This window comes from Chrysemys picta, chromosome 14 (genome assembly GCF_011386835.1).
Source record: "Chrysemys picta bellii isolate R12L10 chromosome 14, ASM1138683v2, whole genome shotgun sequence".
NCBI classification, from domain to species: domain Eukaryota; kingdom Metazoa; phylum Chordata; order Testudines; family Emydidae; genus Chrysemys; species Chrysemys picta.
This window is the reverse complement of record NC_088804.1, coordinates 42,328,597-42,350,052: the sequence shown is the minus strand read 5'-3', so window position 1 is coordinate 42,350,052 and position 21,456 is coordinate 42,328,597. Positions and strand designations below refer to the sequence as shown.

Sequence of the window (21,456 nt, the reverse complement as noted above, 5' to 3'; positions counted from 1 at the left end):
AGCCCAGTGTAGCAGTTTGGGCTGGTTTGCAGCTGTCAGTCAGAGGGGTGCTGTTGCTATTCCAGTGTCCTACCTGTTAGTTATACAAGTGCCAGCAGCCCCCTGGAAAAGGACGGCTCCAACTCTGATGTATGCAGGGGCTTGCAAGGGAGGGATTCCTTAAAAACAATCTCCCACGCAGCGCAGGAGCTGGTTAAACTCCTCCCTGGAGCTCCGGCCCCGAGCTGCCTGGCCACCAGAGTAAAAGAGCAGTTAGGTTGTGATGCCAGCAGGGCACAATAAGGACTTGGCTGGTCTTAATCTAAGTCTTGAGGCAGCTCCAGGCATCCAGGACCCACGCACTGCACCCGCCAGCTGTGGAGCTGTTCTGCCCTTGTCCTGTACTTTTCATTGGTTGTGTAGCAGCTTTCTGTACTGTTAAAAAACAAACGTATCCCCACCTGCCCAGCGGGGCGTGTCCAGTGGTTTCCTTGGTCCCCCACCTCGCTCAGCACCCAGCTGTGCACACCTGAAGTAGACGGGGGCTCGTGTGCAGAAGGGCACGATCAGAAAAGCACAGCTGCTGGGCCGTGCTCCTGCCCCAGGGGAAGGGGTGACGGGCGGGAAGGCTTTCAACGCTCAACCACTGTGTCGCTCAGCCCAGAGCTGGCATCAACTCATGGCTCTTCTTTAGTCAGGTTCATCACGGATCATTCGTTAGAATGGGACTTCCCAGCGTTAACAGGTGAGCAGGGCCATCTCCCCCACCCCTCTGCTCTGGCCTAGCAAACAGCACAGCAAGGAGGGTCAGTCCCCTCAGAGCCTCTCCCCAGGGACAATGCTCCTTTGAGCCATCAGCAGTGGCTGTTGCAGGCCGCAGGCAGGTCCCTCAACAAGAACCATGAACTCTCACCAGGGCAGACGTGGGATCTGATGCCTAAGCTGGGCAACTCATGCAGAGGGTTAAAGCACTGGCCAGAGGTGGGGCAGGAGGGAGTTTGCCCTGCAGACCTTGGTATTCCCGGGCCTCAGCTCCAATGCTGCACTGGGACCAGCTGGGCTCATCACCTGCAGCCATTGGGCTAGTCACACGTGCTTGGGGTTAAGACAAGCACCCCTGGCTGTGGCAGAAAGGAAAGCGCCCACACAGGGAACGACCCCTCACCACACAGTGGGATATGGTTTATTTGGCACCCTGCATTAGAAATCACAACTCCACCGTTATCAAGTTGAGCCCAGCGCAGTGGTAAAGGGGGGCTGGATCGCCAGAGACAAGGCTAGTTCCTTCGCACTGCCTTCCCCCTCCCAAGCACACACTGCTACACCAGCTCCACCACGTGAGAGGAAATACATTATAAATACTAATAGCATCAGCTCCATCGTCTCCCTCCCTCCTTGCTCCCTACCTGAGTGGCACTGCTGGAAAGGCAGGACAGCCGCAGTGGGGTGGGGATGTCACAGAGGGATTCCAGCCGAGGGGCTCGTGTTTATGGGCAGGGAGCCCCGATCAGAGGGCCTGATTTGTCTAATTGCCAGTGCCCCAAACTCAGCCTGGGATCTGAACATCAAGCAAGATTCTTCCCTTCAGCAGCCACAGGAATGAAGGGTCTCCAGGGTCCATTACCACCAGTCATGTAATTGCCCTGCCTTCACATTACGTCCTTTGTGCCATTGGCACAGGCCTGCTGCTTCCAGTGGCGTAACAGACTGAATTTCGTGCCCAGCACCGAGGAAGGACAATGTGGTCCTGGTCCAGCGGGAGTCAAAGGCAGTAAATGCTTTTCTCACCCCAGGCAGCAGATCCGACGTCGAACAGACAGTGGGCGGCTCTGCTGAGTAAGCCTGGGCCTTTTCCACAGGCACTAGTCAGAGGAGAGCTGCAGGGTACCAGCTTCTTGTGCTGTGGAAGCGGCAGAGAAGCGCAGAGGCCAGCTAGCAGACAAGGGGTGGAAACAGATTTGACAGTACCAGCTTAGCCAAGAGAGCACAGCCCTGTCGGGGTGAAACAAACGCTGAACGCTTCCGAGAGGGCCCAGCTGAGCCAAACCCTGCGTCTGCGGCATGTGGAGGAAAGAGCCGCCTGGCGCTCTCCAGGTGTCACGAGTCACAAACACTCCGAGGCAGCGCAGCCCGGGCTGGCTAGTGAAGTCCCAGTCTTGGGCAAGCTGCAGCCACAGGGGGAGCACGCAAAGCACTCTTCATAGCTGTCCAGATCAAGTCATTGCCTCCACCTGCGCGGGGTTCTTGCTGTAACAGGCCAACACTCCAGAGAAGGCAGGACAGGTTCCTGGCTGCACAGCAGCTGGTGTGGCAGCCTCACTACTGCAGAGGAAATTCAGCAGAGGTGCTTCGTACTGCATCTGAGCCGTAACAGGCGCCCAGCCCCAGGGGGGCATTTCTGCTAGGCCAGGCGGTGGGTTTCAGAGCCTGGCACATCTAGACTGGTAGTTTTAGCCCCATAGCACCAGCCCCAGTCCACTGACCAGGGCTCTGAGACTCAGTGCTCCCCGCCACCCCCCCCAGAGATGTGCCCAGCTCTGCCCCCAGACAGTGGGTGCTGGAGGCAAGGAGCGAACTGGGCCCTGGAGAATACAGCCTGCAATTCCTAAGCCCAAGAAGGCTGGAACATGCTCCCAGGGGTGACTAGCTGAGCTCCACCCCCCTGCGGCCAGGGGAAGTGACTAGACCAGGCAGAGGGGGGGTTATGCTGTCTGCATTTCCCTTAGTGAAACGGGAGTAAAGGGACTCCAAAGCCCAAACACCGATGGCTGCAGGGGAAGGCACTTCGAAGGCAGCACGTTGGCCATCCAGCGGCCGGGCTGGAGCGGGCTCCTCCAGCAGCGGAGGTGCTGCAATCCGTCAGTCGAGGGGCTGGTGAGGCAGGAGCGGGGCACGACCCCGGCGCCAGGCACGGGAGCTAGGGAAGCTCAGCCTGCCGGGGTCACGGGCTATTTGCAAAGCTTCCTCCCATCACTGAAACGTCACCTTCTGAACTGCACTGGGGGGTGGGCTGGGTTTGCTGCAGATGCCCCTCCCCTCACAGCCCCTGCAGCATGAATGCTGCTCACTCGGGAGCCCATGGGCAGAGGGCTGGGCACAGAGAAACGCCCTTTGCTGGGATGCTGCACGGGGCCCAAACGCAAAGCAGAGCAGTGCCGGAGCCAGGCCATGGAATGAGGGTGCCCGCAAGGCAGGCGAACCCCTCGCCCTGGGCACAAGGCAAGGGCAGGGCACAGGCTCGATGCAAGGAAGGAATCCACGTCTCAGCTTTTAGAAGCGAGGCCTCCCTTTCCCCCCCGCCCCCATTGGCCTGAGCTAGGAACGCCCCGCCCGGAGAGAGGAGCTAACCCAGGACACAGCCGGGCCAACAGCGACTCTGCTTTGATACACAGCTAGAGGTGCCATAAAGACACCCCAGGCCAAGAGACCCACTGCCAGGCCCCCAGGAACTCGCACCCCCCAGAACAGGGGTCAGAGCTGGGGGAGCTTCCGGCTACCAGCACCCCACAGTGCCCCACGACTCACTGAGTCCTACAGGGCCAGAGTGACTCCTGCCAACGTCCGACCGAGCGGACCAGCCAGGCCAGGGGGCAGAGCCCACGGCAGCGTCACTTCATTAGCACCATTTTGTTAGCCCATTTCCACCACGCTCTCGGCTCCCCAGCGCCCGTTGCCTCGGGCGAAGGGGGGGCATTTCCCAGCGTAGCGCTGCAGGGACTGCCCACAGGCCGGCTCTTTCTACCAGGTGCACACAGCCGCTGCTCTGAAGGGCTCTTTGGACTGGTTCTGCCTCGTCTCCTAGACCGCTGTCCTCGCTCAGACACTGCTATGCACAGGGAGCTGAGGGCAAAGCAGGACTTCGCTGAAGGGCCCTGAGGACAGGAACTCGCAGGGGAGGATCGTCCCCGTCTGCGCACCCCCCCCCTCCGCCGGAGAGGACGGGAAAAGCTTTGACATTGGCTCTTTTCACGCCCCAGGGAGCTGTGGGACATGGCCTGGGATCCTTGTCCCCCTTCCTGCCGGGCTGGCTGTGCTGGGTAGGGCGTTACAGTCGGGGAGGATGCTGTGGTAGCACTAGGGTAACCGCATCCTGGACAGAGACACTAGTCAGAGGAGAGCTCACTCTGCTGCTCGCTTGGGCTCCCAGCCTCCGCCCCGTGGCTGGGGAGTCCCTCCAGCAGCCTCCTGGCTTTGGGACAGCTGCTGGGGAGATGTGGATGCTGGCAGGAGCACGCCCCATCTACCCTGCACAGACTGAACAGGCCCATGGAGACTGGGCCACAAGCACCAGGAAAGCAGCTGCTGTACCCGCCAGTAGGAACGGGCACTTGTCGTGACCGGGTGCGGCCAGAGCCCTTGTGTCAGCCAGCCAGGCCCGAGGCTGGCACCGGGGAGAGGAGAGGGCGGGACCTGCAGCTTTCAGAGGGAAAGCCAGTGCACCAGCCCTCCCAGGGCAGAGCAGGGGCCTTGCCTGCTGTTCCTATTTACAGACTTAGCCTTGCCCCTGCTCCGGCCTCCTGGACGGCTCTGTCCGGTGTCGGCATTACCACCGGGAGACGCACACAGAAAGGGCCCCTGGGGACCGGCGCCCACCCAGCGGCAAGGGCTGGCAGCAGCTCGGGCACCGTCCTCCCCAGCTGGCTCTCACTGCTAGGAGGTGCTCTCCTGCGCTCTCTCCTCATCTCTCTCGCAGTTCCAGTCCTTCAGGCCCTCTGGGAGGGAGGTGTCTTCGTCCAAGCTCCCGGTGCCCTCTACAAACGCTTCATAGGTGGATTTCTCTGCAAAGGGCCTGGGGCCCAGCAATTCAACCATGTCCGCTTTCTCCAGCACCTCTTTCTCCAAGAGACGCTTTCCTACCTGTGGGGAAAATAAAATCATCACAGCCCGATTCCTCAGCCCTCCAGCCTCTGCATGTTCCCTGCCGCACGTCGCACACTTCCCTACAGGCAAATGCTCCAGCATGCTGTGCGTCAGGGTGACAGACAGACCCGTCTCTTCCTCTCCCCTCCCAGCCGGGTGTCCCATGCCAGTGTGGGAGGAGCTAACCATCCAGCTGCTGATAGGGGCCTCTGGTGGCCCAGTTGCACTGGGTTGGCTCCAGCTAGGGCATGGACCAGGGCCCGTTCACGTACTTTCTCCACCTGGTCGTGACACCGCGTCAGTAGCTCCCGGGTTCTTTCGTATGCAGAGTTGATGAGGCTTCGGACCTCCTCGTCTATCAGCTGGGCCGTCGCCTCGCTGTATGGTTTCTCTGTGAGCGGCTCACCCTGCCACAGGAAGTCGAAGGAGACCTGGCCCAGCTTGTCACTCATCCCAAACTGGACGATCTGGAAAAGAGCAGCCCCGCTAAGCTGGCTAGCGCCCAGGGGACGAGCTGAGCCGTTCCCATCCCCCGGGCAGAGACACCTGGCAGCCCGGTGCCAGCCACATGCTCCTTGCTCTGGGCATTACCTGGGCGTAGGCGCTCTGCGTCACCTTCTTCAAGTCGTCCTGAGCGCCCGTGGTGATGCGCCCAAAGAACAGCTGCTCAGCAACCCTGCCGCCCAGCATCATGCACATGCGATCGAACAGCTGCTCCTTGGTGTACAGGTACTGCTCCTTGGGCAGGTACTGCGCGTAGCCCAGCCCCTTGCCCCTGGGGATGATCGACACCTGCAAGACACGAGACACCTGGTGACAGACCGGCCCCTCCGCCACGGCTCCCGGATTCTAGAATCTGCCTGTGAGAGGGAATGTTGGCCAGCATGCTGGGAGCACCCCTGGGGCTCGGCTCTTGTCCGGAGACGCCAGAGCTGGCCAGAACGGGGCCTGAGCGCGAGCATGCTCTTTGCAGCGCAGCCCGGCAGACAGTCAGGGCAAGGGAGGGGCCTGGAACGCTGCCTGTGTGGTGCCCAGCACCCAGGGGTGCTCTCCTCCAGGGCAGGGCGGCCTGAGGTACAACCGAAACAGAAATGTTCAACAGCCTCCACGGCTGTCTGGCCCCGAGGGTATAATCCAGCCAACAGAGCCCCCCGCCGCTGCGGGCTCCTCATCCCGACCCGAGCCCCTCGCCAGTCACGCTTGGGGAGGACATGTTGTGAAGTTCCAGATCCGCCAGGCTCAGGGCCAGAGCAATGGGAAAGTCCCGTCAGGCTGCCCCTGGGAAGGGGGAGCAGACAAGACACAAACCTTCAGCAGGGGATCAGCGTGCTCCAGGAACCATCCCACCACAGCATGCCCAGCTTCGTGATAGGCCACTGTGGTCCTCTCGTTCGGCTGCAGAACCTGGGTCTTCTTCTCGAGACCTGGACACAGGTTCCGGAGAGTCAGTGGCACTCATGGGGAGCCGAGGTACCGGACCCCGTAGTGGGAGCCAGAAAGCCCCTCTGCCCCAGTGAAACAAACCCAGCGGTGTCCACAACACCCAGCAGGGAGAACCCCACTCCCCTCCTTTCCAAGCCAGGAACAGCACCTGGGGCCTTGACTCGCCTGCTAGGGGCGATTCCCAAGGCCCAGCCTGCTCTTTAGGCTCGGGGGAGGTATTGGCCCCCTAGAGGGATGTGCCTGGCCATGGGAGCTGCCCAGTCCGTGCGGTGGGTTTCTAGAACACAAGCTCAGGGGTTAGGAGCTCCCAGCGCTGCCGGGGAGGTAAGCTGATGCTGTGCTGATTGGAGGGGCCGCAGGAGGGAGACAAGGAACGCCTGGACACCCCCGGCCGCGTGGGAGGACGGGAAGATGAGGAGCACAGGAAGGGACCTGGAACGTTAGTTCTCACAAACACCTCTTCTACGGGGCGGGGCGGGGCCAAGCTCTGGAGCGGAGCGAGACGAGCCCATCAGGATGGCTGGAATCGCTGCTCCAAGCCGCTGCATGACCGTTAGCTCAGCAGGCTGACGCTGCAGTGGGCTAGGGGGGCAGCACTGGGGTTTGCACACGGCTCAGCAGCCCTGCTGCTTTCCATACCCCGGGGAAACGCGGTGCTTTTCATTCCAGCTCCTCCGCCTCCTCCAGCAGCTGCAGCCGCTTGGCTGAAACTCCCCAGGGAGCACGTGGCTCTTCGGGCCACGCCAGGGGAGCTCTGCGGCCGCTCCCCTTGCCCTGCAGGGACCCACCCATTGCGTTCTCAGGCTAGCAGGAGTGTGGTCAGCTTAGCTCCTAGGCTGTGCGCGTGTGTGGGGGAGAGGGGGGCCCATCACCCCTAAGCCGATACAGGGGACACAGAGTCGCCTTCCTGACAGCCCCAGAGGCGGCTCCCCCACAGTAACCGCCCCTAGGAGAAGTGCCTGGGCATCTCCCCAAGACTCTTCCTTCCCCTCAGCTGGGAGCAGGGCCCGACCAGCAGGTGAGCCTGGGCCGAGCCCCAGGGCCCTGGAGAACCCCACACGGCCTAGCGCATCGTCCGGCAGCCTCAGCCGGAGCCCTGAGCCTTCTGTCAGTCTGTGCTCGAGCAGCCGAGCAGGCTGGGCCGTGCGCGGGGCCAAAGCAAACTGCAGCCGCCAGCCACGCCCTGCGTGGTTCCCAGAACCCCCTGCAGCCGCGCCCCCCAGCAGAGCTCCGCGCTGGCCTCACCCCCGATGACTCTCTCGATGGCCTGCTCAAAGTGCTTCTCGGCGACAGAGGGCTTCAAGTGGCGAGCGGCAATCAAGGCAGCCTCATTGCAGACGTTGGAGATGTCAGCGCCTACAGACAGGAGGGCCACGCCATCAGCCTAGTCCCCATGCACATGCCAAGAGCCCGGACCAGCCAAGGCAGTTCGAGCGCCCCCCAGCCACGGCCAGCAGGGCGAGCGCTACCTCTGCGGCACGGGGCGCCAAAGGAGCTGACCAGCGGCCCCCAGGCTGCGGGCTCTGGGTGTCGAGCAGTGAACCCGGTGCCGGTGCAGCGCTTGGGCTCCTGGGCACAGGAGGCACTCGGAACATGGGACTTGGCTGAATCCCCTGCTGTACCACAAGTCCCCTCAGAGAGAGGGCGCTGGACTCCTCAGTCACCCGCCTCGCTGGCGCCTGTAGGGCTGCACTCCCCCGCCAGGCTAACAGGCTCCCGCCGCCCTCCCAGCACAATTCCAGCAGCAGGACCCGCCAGGCAGACCAAGGCCCTCTGCTCAGGTATCCCGGCTCCAATCCCAGGGCGCCAAGGAAGGTGGAACCCCCACAAAGCACACCTGACTGCACAGTGCTATTCCTGGGGAAGGGGCTTCCTTCCTGACCCCAGCCACTGATCTTCCCATGCCCTGCAGTTAAGAGCTGCTGACATCTGCCCTCCCTCGAGCATCCAGAGGGGGGCGCTCTGTACAGAGTGGTGTGTATGAACACAGCTCAGGAATAGCAGAGGCAAGACCTCTGGCCTAGCAGCACCGCAGCTTTCTCGTTCCCGCCTGTGTGCACAGGTCACACCCCGCTGGGGAAGGACCAGTGAGTGGGGACGGTCCCATTCACAGCCGAAACGGGACAAAGACCGAGAGAACGTGGGGCAGCACTGGGATCCCTCTGCCGTCCTGCAGAGCAGGGCGAGGCCTGGCTGCCTTCCGCCACGGGGGCGGCACGCGGACGTGCTAACTCAGCTCTCTGCAGCAGAGACGGAGAGAAAGCAGCGACTCCGTGAACCCTGCAGGGGCTGGAAGGCTGCAGTGAATATTTACTGTGCAGCTCATTATCATTTCCGGACCTGTCCATAACGGCAGGGGGCTCACAGCTAGGTACTTCCAGAGCCCCTTGGCATCTGTCCTCCCACCCCCGAGCTGTTTCACAGCAGCGCAGCCAATTGCTACAGCTCCCTCCCCCACGCCTCCTCCCGCTTGGTATTTCCCTGCCACACACCAGTGAATCCCGGAGTCCATGCAGCCAATTTCCTAGCCAGGGCATCTCTGCTGAGGCTTTCCTCCAGTTTCAGGGGCCGGAGGTGGACCTTAAAGATGGATGCTCTGCCTTTGATATCAGGCGGACCTGGGCAGGAACAGAGTCAGAGAGGCTGTTTCAGAAATGAATAATGCAGGGCTCCTACTGCCAAACAAGCTCTCCACAGGGACATCTTCTCCTCGCCACACTGGACTCACTAGATCAGGGGCCTTTTCCGCCCCAGGTTGTTACTGGAGAGAACGCTCACAGCCATCTTTATTTACAATCAGCCGCCTGGAAGTGTCCCTGTTCCCCTGCAATGACAGCGATGCCTGTATCCAGAGCACCTCCCGTCGCACAACGTGCCGAGATCGCTGCAGAGACCCCACGGACGGGGAATGCAGCAGCTGCATAACAGCCCCACAGCGACAGCACACAGCCAGGATCACTCAGAAACAGCTGGGGGACTTGAACGCCCCCAGTGACACTTGCCAGGCTGGGCTGCCTAGGGGCAAAGGCCTGTTTACAACAGCAGCTGCCCGAGGGCAGCTAGAGCACCCAGTCCCACAAGCCGCTGTCCAGAGACCCGTGCAGTGTATGAGCCAAGGTGGCACCAGTGTTGCTAATGACCACCTTTGGCACTGGGGTCTCTCACACCCCACCACAGGGGCCTGCAGATCTATCAGGCCCGGGCTGGTCTTGCTTCCAGCCCTGCCCGCTTCACATTAACCCCCGCTGGGCTCCCCCACTCCTTGCAACTATCATGGAACTCCATGTTTACACAGAGGCCAGATGATTCTGCAACTTCCAGCCAAGCTGGGGGAAATTCAATTTGCTCCCCGGGACAGCAGACTCCCTACGCCAGGCGAGGCACCAGATCTCCCCACCCCACACTCACTGGCTCAGCTGCCGGTCCCCGGCTTTCCGAAGGCAGCGTTAGCAGCGGTAGGGCAGGACGTTCTTTTCTCTACCGCTAATGATCAAGTCTAGGCTGGGGAGCAAGGGAGGAGGGCAGAATCTGCCGGGGTTAGGCGTGGCAGGCATTACCGACGTAAATCTGACGGTCAAAGCGCCCCGGTCTCAGCAGCGCAGGGTCCAGAATGTCTGGGCGATTTGTTCCTGCGAGCACCACCACGTTGATGCTGGAGTTGAACCCTAAACAGAGTGGGAGGAGGTCACACAGGTAACGTGGGGGGGGAGGGGGCAAAATGCACAGGAGACTGGGAGGGCCTGGACTTCCCAGCAGGCTCTGAGGGGCTCACAGCTGTTTCGCTGTGTGGGCCCAGAAGGCCAGACAGATTCCACTGCTCAAGCCAGACCTTCTGCTTTCACTAGCTTTGAGCATAAGCCACTACCCAGGCTCTGAGCAGCCGTGCAGCACCCCTCGCCCTGGCGTGTCTGGGAGCACCCGGCACCCGAGTTTCTAAGGAGCGCCCCGATGCCCTGCCGCAGGCTGCTTTAGTTGGGGTTGGCCCTGCTTGGAGCAGGGGGTTGGACTAGATACCCCCTGTGGCCTCTTCCAACCCTGAGATTCTAGGATGCTCTGCTCACTCACCGTCCATTTCGACCAGCAGCTGGTTCAGGGTGTTCTCCTGCTCGCTCTGCCCCCCAAAGTTCCCCTGGCCCCGCTTCCGGCCGACGGCGTCGATCTCATCGATGAACAGGATGCAGGGGGCATGTTTGCGGGCCAAGGCAAACATGTCCCGAACCTGAAACAGCCACACGCAATGGGTCCGCAGGGGTTCCAAGGCTCCGGACAGGCCCCCACTGGCCACTGCCCTTCCGCAGGGACGGGACTCAGCGGGGGCTCTGCAGAGCCAGTCATCCTCTCAGCACCATTGTCCCCAGAGAAGGAGTGACTGGTTTGGGACACTCCCACCAGGGCTGAGATGGGAGGAAGACAACAGCACCAGACTAAGGGATAGCTCAGTGGTTTGTGCATTGGCCTACTAAACCCAGGGTTGTGAGTTCAATCCTTGAGGGGGCCATTTAGGGAACTGGGATAAAAATCTGTCTGGGGATTGGTCCTACTTTGAGCAGGGGGTTGGACTAGATGATCTCCTAAGGTCCCTTCCAACCCTGATATTCTATGATTAATTTTAACCCCTCCCAGGGGCTCCAGGCAGGGCCTGCAGAGACCTGCCACAGCCCCGGCCCAGCAGCCTGTGCAGTGCATGCAGCACCAACGAGCTGAGGGGGCTCACACGAGCCAGTACTGGAAGAGAATCTGGAGCCCGGCTCCCCGCCTCTCCCGCCCACCACCCGGGAGACCCACTGCTCCCCAGGCTCTCGTGGCAGCTAGGAGCCACCCCCGTCTAGCTCCAGCATCAGAGATGACCACCCCAGAAGGGACTCGCGCCCCCCCCCAGAGGCACAACATTCTGGGGAGCCCTCATGAGCCTTGCTGCCGCGGACTTACCCGGGCGGGCCCCACGCCCACAAACATCTCCAGGAACTCCGAGCCGTTCACTGTGATGAAGGGAACGTTGGCTTCTCCCGCTGTTGCTTTGGCCAGGAGGGTTTTCCCGGTGCCCGGCGGGCCCGTGAGCACAGCGCCCTGCAGCAGAGACAACGGAGACCAGCACTAGCGCGGGGCTATTGGCAGGGCTGACTGTCAGAAACCTGCTGCCAGCAGTGCCGGCAAGGCTGCTCCAAGCGCCCTGTCACCCGGTGGCTCGGGGCATGTCTGGGGACTGGGTCCCTCCCAGCAGCCTCCATTAGAATCACTTTCATAGCAGGCCTGGCCCGCAGGACAGGGACAGAGCCTGGCAGCGTGTCGGGAGAGTCCAGCACTGCCAGCACACAGGGCTCCAGTATCACCAGACAGTGCCGAGCCACAGGGCCCGAGGGGAACCGCGGCATTAGCAAGGCAGTCTGTGTGTACGTGTGTGCACAGGCGCCTGCTACACCTCCCCTTCCCCATGTAGGGGGGGACACACCCCATGTCTTGCACTGCGCACACCCTGGTGCCTCCTCCACCTCAAAATATCACATTCACCAGCACTTACAGGTGCCTCTAAGCCCTGCCCACACCAATGACATCATCGTCCCCATGGTAATACATGGGGGGGGGAAGAGAAGTGACTAAATGCGCAAGTGGCCAGAGGCCAGAGGCACTGCGTAGCGCTGGAATCCGGGCAGCTTGTAACATGAGCGTCCCCACTGCACAGTGTGAAAGCGTCCGCGCCCCCTGCGGTGCCGTGCACACAGCACCCCTTTCTGCACCATGCCCCACGGTCTGCAGCAAGGGAACCCGTCTGGTAGGCTGAGTTACTTGCTCAGCACGGCTCAGGCCTGGGACACAGCACAGGTCTGGGCGAGCTGCCCTCTGCTGGTCGCTGGGCCCACCTTTCCTCGCTCTTTTCTCCGTTAGTCACAAAGCTCCGCTCAGGGACCTGGACTGCTCAGAGGACAGCGCTCCAAACTGCCCAGGACAGCGCTCCAACTGCTCCGCAGAGGGTCCCAGCCACCCCTCCCTCTGAGATGGCACCTTTGGGATCTTGGCGCCCAGGTCTTGGTATTGTTTGGGGTTCTTCAGGAAGTTCACGAACTCCATGATCTCCAGCTTGGCTTCCTCGCAGCCGGCCACGTCTCGGAACTGCACGTCAATGTTGTCTTTCAGGATCTTGGCCGTCGTCTCGCCAACGCTGAAGAGCCCGCCCCCTCGCCCTCTGCGCCCGGCTCCCATTGGCCTGCGTCTCAGAATGAACAGAAGGAAGCCAACCAGCAGCAGAATGGGCACCATGCTCATGAGGAATGTGCTGGGAGTGGAGAGAAGCACAAGCCAGCGTCACAGGGCGGCAATGGTGCAGCAGAGCACACGCAGCCGAGCACACGCAGCCGAGCACACGCAGCCGGCCGCTCCCCCGCTGGCACTCACCCGTCACTCTCCCTGGTGTAAATCACTGCGACCTGCTGGGAGCCTTCCATTCCCAGCTCCAGTTGGGCGCTCTCCAGGTTCCGTTCAAAGGTGTCGACGCTGCCGATGTTAAACCAGACGTACCTCTGCAGGGACCAGGGACAGACCCAGAGCCAGTCAGTCGCTGCATCGGCCTCCGCCCCCCACCCGCGGGCAGGAGCCCCGGCTGGGCCCAACAAGCCACCAGCACGCACACGGAGCTATGTCACAGGGCAGCTGCATCAGAGACCCTTCGACCCCCCCCGGCACCACAGCAATTCGCAGAGCGTGCGCTGCCTCCACTGTGGCCCCAGCAGCCCGGCTTGTGCCGTGGGGCTCAGTATGGGGCATGCTTGCCTGGGGGCTTCCCTTTCCTCCCCCAGTTCTGTTTGTGTGCCAAGACCCCTCCTCCCCCATGACTAGGCAACAATCCCATTACCTCTGAGCTCACACTCGGCACGAGGACCACACGCACAAACTGTTTGTTCACCACTTCCAGACGGTCCACCTAAGACAGACAGACAGACAGACAGGCGATGGGTACAGCCCCTCACTAGAAGACGAGCAATCTGCATTCTCAGGGAGGCTGGTGCTAACGGGAGGCGTTCAGTAGAGGACAGCAGGCTGTTCAGCACGGGCCTCTCCAGGTGTAGTACAAAAAGGCCACTTTGGGAGGCAGCCCCCATCTCTCTCTGCAAGAGCCAGCCCAGCCCCGGCAAGCCAGTCCCCGATCACACAGCCCAGCCTCGGCCCCGTGAGCCAGCCCCCGACCGCACAGCCCAGCCCCAGCCCGGCGAGCCAGCCCCCGACCGCACAGCCCAGCCCTGGCCCGGCGAGCCAGCCCCCAACCGCACAGCCCAGCCCCGGCCCGGCGAGCCAGCCCCCGACCGCACAGCCCAGCCCCGGCCTGGCGAGCCAGCCCCCGACCGCACAGCCCAGCCCCGGCCTGGCGAGCCAGCCCCCGACCGCACAGCCCAGCCCTGGCCCGGCGAGCCAGCCCCCGATCACACAGTCCAGCCCCAGCCCCGTGAGCCAGCCCCCTAATGCACAGCCCAGCCCCAGCCCAGCGAGCCAGCCCCCGACCACACAGCCCAGCCCCCGCCCCGGCCAGGCCAGCCAGCCCCCGATCACACGCCCCAGCCCAGCCCCAGCCCTGGCCCGGCGAGCCAGCCCCCGATCACACAGCCCAGCCCCCACCCCAGCCCGGCCAGCCAGCCCCCGACCACACAGCCCAGCCCCCGCCCCGGCCCGGCGAGCCAGCCCCCGATCACACAGCCCAGTCCCAGCCCCAGCCCCGGCCCGGCGACCCAGCCCCGGCCCGGCGACCCAGCCCCCGATCACACAGCCCAGCCCCTGCCCCAGCCCGGCCAGCCAGCCCCCGATCACATGGATGGGAGAAGTGAGCTCCAGAATCTCTGCTTCCTTAGACAGACACACAGAGACACTGCACCCTTCTAGACCTCATAGTTGTGGTGAAACGCTGGACAACACAAACCAAGCATAAATGGACACAGAGAGGCCTGCCTGAGTCTGCAGAAAGCCTAAAACAACGACTCGGAAGTACAAACCACCCCGTTATTAATGAGGTGTTAACTCTGAAACCTAAGGATGGCAACTTGTGCCACACAGAAAACTGAAATTTTGGAGACAGCATAAAATAGACAAAGTCAGAATAAAACAACAGAGGCTCTGGCAGGGACTTCATTATTAACTCAATACCTCCCTCCCCTCCGGGGATATGAAGCATCTGCAGAACTTCCACCAGAGGCTGCAGAACCCAGGGACCTTGCCCAGGATTTCGAGGCAGTTGGCACAAGGCACACAAGGCCTTGCAAGTCACATGCTTCTGCTGTGAAGCTAGAGGTAAAGGGCAGCCCAGGGCTCGTGTGGGAGCTCTTGCACAGGATCAGTTGATGTGTAACACCCAGTCCTCTGGGAACAATTGGCAGGGAGTGAGGAATGGGGGTGCCCATGCTCTGATAACGGGGCTCTCCTGATCAAAACAGAAGCTGCCCCGACTCCAGCCTCCGAATGGTGCCCGAATAGTCCCTGCTTTCCAGAGGCCCTCTGGGGGTGGTCTCCCCCAGCCCAGAGTCAGCAGGATTCAGAGGCAACTTGGTAACCCAAGCGCCATGCTAGTCACAAGTGGACAAATGGGGAAAACGTGCACAATGAGCCAGGAGAGAGCCATTCTCTCGCACAACAGACACAGACGACATTTCCTCACCAATCCTCTAGCCAAGTAGTAATGGACAAAATGCTTCCAGTTGATTTCTCTGCCAGGATCTCGCCAAAAAAAATAGAGGAATCCCACGGCAGCGCCTGCCCCCGTGACAACCAGGTAGTAGAAGTTCTTGTCATCCCAGGGGAACTCTCCCTGGGGTGGGAGGAAAGGAAAAGAATGCTACAAGTCAGCAAGCCCGATTCCAACCGGGAAATAAACATCCAACATTCAGAATTAGCCTGGGAGCAACCGCCAGTTCCTTGCTGCCCCCTGCCCTGCCGGCCAGCCCTACAGTGCTACTGAACGATTCCGTGCAGGCTGCTGGCACAGCGGGTTTGAAAGGGGTGCAGGACTGCTCCAATTGCGAAGAAACAGCCAGTGCATCTGTGCCGCAGCCCCACCCTGATCTCCGAGCGCGGTGCCTGTGTCTACACGGAGCGCTCACACAGAGAGTGGGAGCCTAGTGCGTCAGACTGGAGTCAATACCTGCACATGTGCAGCTGGGCCTGGGCCCCCAGACTCTGCTTGAGAAGGGACATGCTGGCAGCCCGCTGAGAGCCTGGGCACTGATCTGTCATGCTGCCCAACCAAACGCCAACCATTTGCACCTCGAACATGGAGGTGTGGCCTGCCGAGTACAGGCCCCAGCATGCCTTGGCCACTCGGACCAAGGAGGAACACAACAGTCTTCACTAGCCACACCTCTGGCTCTGGGCTGCATTCAGCCCGCAGCCACCTGTGTGTCACGTGGCTTATTCATGCCTCCCTTCCAAGGTAGGCCCTTGCCCCACCCCCTCACAGAGCTAATGTTAATCCCGAAAGAAAAACTATCCCTAGATCCTGGCAAGCAGAGCTCCTTCCAACAGAGAAATTCTGCAGCGTTTGTAGTTACTTTTGGCAAAAAGCAAAAGGGTTTGTAATCCTCACAAGAAACCCCAATGACTCGGAAATAAGAAAGCTGATGCAATTCGTGACTTATGTCACTTATCTAACTACAGCACTGTCATTAAAATACCCACGTATTACCGACAGGAAATGACCAGTTCAGATGATTCATATAAATATTCTATCAATTCACCACTATCCTGAGGGGAAAATTCACCCTTCACATTCCAACCACCACCTTCGCCCTGCCCTACAGGACAGGCTAAGAGACTCTTGCAATCCAGATGTCCCACACTTGTGAGTCTGGGCTGTGGGCCAGCACTAAGGTTCTCCCTGGCATTTGTAGAGATTTCACATGGATATTGTCCTTAGCCAAGGTCGCATTTCCTGGCATCGCTCATTTCCTGTCTCTTCAGTGCTTGGGTATTTTCAGTGGCAATGCTATAGGTAGGCATGGTACGTAAGGGTTATATGGCATTTCAGTTTCCTTAACCCTGAGTTAATGAAGTTTGCGTATAGGAATTGTCTAGTTTTTAAAAACCAAACCAACACAAGGAGCAGGGAGCCTGATGGGCAGGAAAGCCTTTACGTGCTGAGCACTGCTGGCCCAATTCTTCCCTGAGCTGGCGCTGAGCCCAGTGCAGGACAGACAAGGGGACCCATGTACCCTCCTAACCCTCAGAGGCTGCCCTAACTTGTGCCTTGGCTGGAACTGCCTTTTGCTGCCAGCAAGGCCCACTGAGTTAGCCGGGCAATGGAACACCCCAGCCACGTGCCCTCCACCCCTCGCACCAGGCGATCCTCTGTACTTGCCGGGGAGACCACCCTATGCTGTAGGTATTGTCTGGGGGGGAGGAGCTGGCTCACAGCTCCTTCACATCCCCTTGGTGCTGACCCACCTGGAGCAAGCACACACTGCACTACACGGGGAACACATTCTCTCTGCATGGCTAGCAGCTTGGTGCCCCAGACAACTTGTGCGGGTGGGCACACGAAGACTGCTGGAGCCTCGCAAGTCTCAGAAAGCCGGCGCGCCGCTGCAGCCCTGTATGGGCTTTGCTGTGGAATATTATATCCACGGCTTGCGATCGATTTTGTATTCCCATGGCGGCTGCTGGGGCACAAACAGAAACATTTCTGACACAGGATCCAAACTGAAGATTACGGCGAGTGACTGCGGTGAACATTAAGCTGGAGCGATCTGAAGGAAGAGCCAGACAGCCGATTTACACTGCAAACAGGGAGCCACGTGAACTACTAAACTAATAAAGAGATTTACGTGCGACTTTCCAGACAATTCAGTCTGCCCTGCAGAGACAGGGTGATGAACCTGTGAGGACTGAGACTGATTTTCAGAATGAACAAAGGGACATAATCCTTCTGGAACCTTAACTATCACTGCCCCTATAACAGAGCTACAGACCTTCCACACGCGCCTCCACCACCCAGAATCCTCCTTCTTTCCTCCTCTCTTGCCGCCACCTCCTCCGCCATTTCCCCCATGACCGAGATCTTTTGGATCAGGGAGGCCTAGGGAAAAGAAAGGTGCATTAAGACAGACAATTGGCTTTGAAGAGAGCCCAATTTCCCCATTCACACGCCGAACAGCCAGCCCATTTATTAAATAAGCCAGCCCTGTTTGGAAGGTCTAATTAAAAAATATTTAAAAAGAGGTAGACAGGGAAAGCAAGATAAAGCCAATTGTACTCAGAATCCTACAGCGCAACGGGGATTTTACAGATCTGAATTGAGGTGGGCAGGACTAGAAGAGCAGAGAGAGTTGGGTGTCATGACAAGGGTTGAATTCTCAGAGTAGTGGTGGTGGGGAAACGTACTGACTCATGGTCATGGGGGTATTTTAGGCACAAACATGCACACTGTAGCAATCGCTATCCACCCCCTCACTAACACTCTCCCACTCCTGAGCATCTTTATAAAACCTAAGGACCAGCCCTGGAGGATTTGGTACTGTTTACCTTTAGTCTGGTGAGCATCCTCTGCTTGGCCGGGACTTTTTCCATTCTTCTTAAAATACTTCTCAAAGCCTTAGAGAGAAAGTGATTGTGTTTTGGTTATTTAAAGGTACAGTGACACTGGACTGACACTGTGCAGTCAAAGAGTCCCCTCTGTTTATAGGGGAAAGATTCTGGGCAAACCAGGAAGATGCTAAACCAAAACCAAAAGGTCAGGGGAAATGATTTTGATGACAGCCTTTTGTACGGACCGCAGGGGGCAGATTAGTATCTACAAGACTGGAGAGAAGGAGGTTACAATAGTTAATACCAGATATCATTAGAGCATGTAGCTTTACATTTATTTACCAAACAGCATTGGCCAAGACAGATCTCTGCTTCTGGGATCTAACTTGGACAGATCGATCTAAGGGAAGGAAGAAACACCTGCTAGCTAGTATGTTGCTGCCTCTGTAGAGGGAAGGTCCCTGTGCAGAGGAATGCCTTGCATAGCACTCTTTGAAAGTCTACAGACAAACATATCCTGATCTCTAGGGGATCCCCCCATTCTCCAGCTCAAAGCCTGGAATGCAGACTAAGCCAGAAGAGGGACTCGCTCAGCTCACGTCGGTTACCTTCTACTATCCCACTGCAAAGGGGAGTTCTGGAGAAAAGGTGCCCCAACATTCAGGTTTTAACTCGGACTTCCTGAGGTGGACTGAATCTGCCTAAGGTGATTCTGTGGGGATATAAATCAGGGCAGCGGGCAAGAGCCCTGCAACACAACACTTATCAAAGGGCCATGAGCAGCTTGAATCTAGGCAGTTGCAGAAAGTGTTACAGTGAGGTTTGGGCCCTGCCCGAGTCTCCCTGCCAATTTGTCTGGATTTATAGCCACACGAACCAAAGCTGTTACCCGAAACACACATTAAAAACCCCACCCTTAAACAGAAGTGTGATTTTTAAGCTGATGACATCCCTTTAACATCACTAGGAGCAATTATTATTATTAATGGGCCCAGGGTCTAGCAAGTGATGTACATTATTAGATGTATTATGGTAGCTCCTGGGAGCCCCAGTCACGGCCCAGGACCCCGTGGTGCCAGACGACGTACAAACACAGAACAAAAAATCGATCCCTGCCCCAAGGAGTTCAAACAGATCTCTGTTCCCCATTGTTTTAGCCCTGCAGCAGCAGCCCACCCTCTGTGCGCAGGGGTGTTCTGCAATCCATTCCCAAGCCCCTTTCACTAAGGGCCTGCATTTGTGCCCTTCTTGTTTAACGTCTATATCCCTCTGCCAACCACAGCTACACCAAGAAAGCTAGTAGAAGCAAAAGGCCCTACAAGTAGCCTTGCTGAAGACGCATACCTTTGGGTGGTTTTGAGCAGAGCCATTGCCAAGCGGATGCTATGCTCCCTGGATAGTCCTGCTGCAGGGTGCGGATCCCCTTGAGCCACTAGAACAGTAAAGAGTAGTCTCATGTACACCGCTGACACAGGACTGAACTGGCTCTTGGGGGCCAGGCACCCTTAGAATGATCAGAGCGCTACTGGGCTCCAATTACCTTCTGGGACCGCAGGCAGCCCACGCGTAACCTAGAGCAGCTCTGGGGCTGCTCTAATTGACAGGAGGAGCCACGCAGACCCCGCATGCCAGGAGGCACAAAGCAACCTTCGGCCCTGCCTCCCCAGTCCTGCGCGCAGAGCTCCAGAGCTGGACCCCGACTTAGCCCCCAGGTGCCGGCTCGGGCAGGGCCCGGGAGACTTGGCGCCGAGCTAGGCCTCTGCCTCAGTGCCCGGGCAGCCAGGGTGGGGCGGCAGAGGACGGGCCTGGTGTCCATGGAGCCAGCGCGGGCTGTGGGGGGCGCTAACCCTGGGCGGCTCCGTGGGCAGCTGGAGAACTCGGAGCATCATGGGAGGGTGAGCAGGAAACGGCCTGGCCCTGGCCCTGCCCCTCAGAGCACCGCGGGGGGGGGGGGGAGGGGGCGGGGCAGAGGGCGCAAGGGGCGGGGCTTTCACGGCTGTGCGCTCCTCCCACCCCGGCCAAGGCAGAGGCAGCCTCGTCCTAACAACCCGACCACGCCCCCTGACCAGCGCTTATCTCCGGCCATAGGGACGTCATCACCGCGTCCCGCGCGCGCCGGTGACGTCATCAGGGCGACGGTTTGCCCCCTTGTAGTGGCATACGGAGCCGTACATTTTACGACAATGCCGGAAAAGAAACAGTCACCTCTCACCTGCCGGATCGGTGCCAGGCCCCTGAGTCCAGCCGGTGTGTGCGTCCGGCAGCCCCCTCGCCATAGGGCAGCGAGAGGCGGCACCAGAGTCCCCCACGCGAGCCGATGAGCCATTCCCCACGGCTCCGCCGCGCCCTGACGCGCATGCGCAGAGTTCACGCCCGCGAAGTCTGTACGCACATGCGCCTTGCCCCTCGTCCTGGGCGGAAGCACCTGACGCCTGGGGGCGGGACAGGAAAGGCGCCGCCGGGGTCCCAGCGACACATTCCGGGTAGGGACGAGCGCTGGGGCCTTTGGTTCCGGGCTGCCCACGGCTCCGCGTTTCCCGTGAAGGCCCAGGGGCCCTGCCCAGAGCGGCCTCTCAGCGCAGGGACAATAGGCGGTGGGGTCTAGTGTGCCCCCCCCCCCCGCACTGCAGTGGGGTGGGGGATTGCAGCCCTGGAGACGGACCCCAGCTAGTCCCCCCCCACGTCTGTAGTGGGGTGGGGGACCCCAGCTAGCCCCCCCCCCATGTCTGCACTGCAGTGGGGGATTGCTGGAGACAGACCCCAGCTAGCTCCTGGACTGCCCCCTGGCTTCCCTGCAAAGGGACAGTGTGCCAAGAACTGAGCTTTCATTTCTGCTACAACTGACAACGTAGCTGCAGGGGCCTAGGCTCACCCCCCCCCCCCCCCCAGTGCATCCCCAGGGTGGGCTTGAACTGGTTGGTAGGTCACCAAACCAAGCCAAGCTATTTCTCTCCTCTCCCCCCCCCCCCTCCCCATCCTGGTCTGGCCAAGGCCCAAAGGGGAAGTTCTGTTAATCTGTGTCCCAGCAAATGCTGAGTCATGCTGTAGTCTTTAGTTCATTAGCAACTGAACTTTCCTTCCCAGGCTTCAGTGCAACAGGTTAAGTAATGACAGACCCAGCAGCAGCATGTAACCTCCATGAGTCATTTGGCCTGATCCCCACCGCCCCCTCCTTCAACAAACGAGCAATGCCGACACTCCATTAAAATGATCAAATACAGTGGTTTATTGAATCAATTCCATCGTACGTTAGATTCCTGTGCTACTATCCCCCATTCCTCCCCCTTGCTACAGCCACCAAGTTGTGGTGTAACCACAGGGAAACTTCCCCAGAGGTTTTGTTTTTGTCATTCACACTTTGCGAACTGCAAACTTTTGGTCCTGGGTCTGTCCTCTCTTGCTGTGCAGATTACAGGGCAGCTGTGTCAGCTAAACAGTTTTGTTCTCATTATGAAGTGACCCCTTGACAGGAGGGCAGGCATGGCAAGGAATCAGACTGCACTGTAAGAGGGGATGTTCACAATGTAGCTAGAAACATACCTCCCATGCTGGACAGACAGACACACACTAGCTCTGCTTGAGCTACCTGCTAAAGATAGTAGTGTGGCCAGTGTGGCATGGCCTAGCTCAGGGGTCGGCAACCTTTGGCACCCAGCCCGCCAGGGTAAAGTCACTGGC

The 21,456-nt window shown here is 59.6% G+C and overlaps 1 protein-coding gene across 4 annotated transcripts; it reads right to left on the bottom strand.

Moving 5' to 3' along the window:
• Positions 1 to 1,134: 1,134 nt before the first annotated feature.
• On the bottom strand, positions 1,135 to 20,183 carry LOC101941426 (AFG3-like protein 1). Of its 4 annotated transcripts, none has more exons than XM_065567390.1 (17): positions 19,991 to 20,183; positions 19,123 to 19,210; positions 17,776 to 17,844; positions 17,223 to 17,329; positions 14,918 to 15,067; positions 13,130 to 13,198; positions 12,673 to 12,797; positions 12,283 to 12,553; positions 11,212 to 11,349; positions 10,348 to 10,501; positions 9,840 to 9,947; positions 8,775 to 8,900; positions 7,528 to 7,638; positions 6,148 to 6,263; positions 5,431 to 5,631; positions 5,112 to 5,306; positions 1,135 to 4,836 (listed from the first exon to the last, which is right to left on the bottom strand). In XM_065567390.1, the coding sequence occupies exons 1-17, from the start codon at positions 20,102 to 20,104 to the stop codon at positions 4,630 to 4,632; spliced, it is 2,349 nt and encodes a 782-aa protein (XP_065423462.1). In that variant the 5' UTR covers positions 20,105 to 20,183; the 3' UTR covers positions 1,135 to 4,629. The 4 variants fall into 4 exon arrangements, with proteins under 4 accessions (XP_065423462.1, XP_065423461.1, XP_065423463.1 ...); XM_065567389.1 differs by lacking the exon at positions 19,991 to 20,183 and adding an exon at positions 19,319 to 19,716; XM_065567391.1 differs by lacking the exon at positions 17,223 to 17,329 and having other exon boundaries at positions 19,991 to 20,136.
• Positions 20,184 to 21,456: the final 1,273 nt, after the last annotated feature.

Excerpts from the sequence above, each read along its gene's own strand:
- LOC101941426 (XM_065567389.1), bottom strand. The coding sequence starts at position 19,594 with ATGGACACCAGGCCCGTCCTCTGCCGCCCCACCCTGGCTGCCCGGGCA. Across the intron at positions 12,798-13,129 it reads TGCCGAGTGTGAGCTCAGAG|AGGTACGTCTGGTTTAACAT; the intron begins GTAATGGGATTG and ends TGGTCCCTGCAG. Across the intron at positions 11,350-12,282 it reads TGGGCGCCAAGATCCCAAAG|GGCGCTGTGCTCACGGGCCC; the intron begins GTGCCATCTCAG and ends TCTCTGCTGCAG.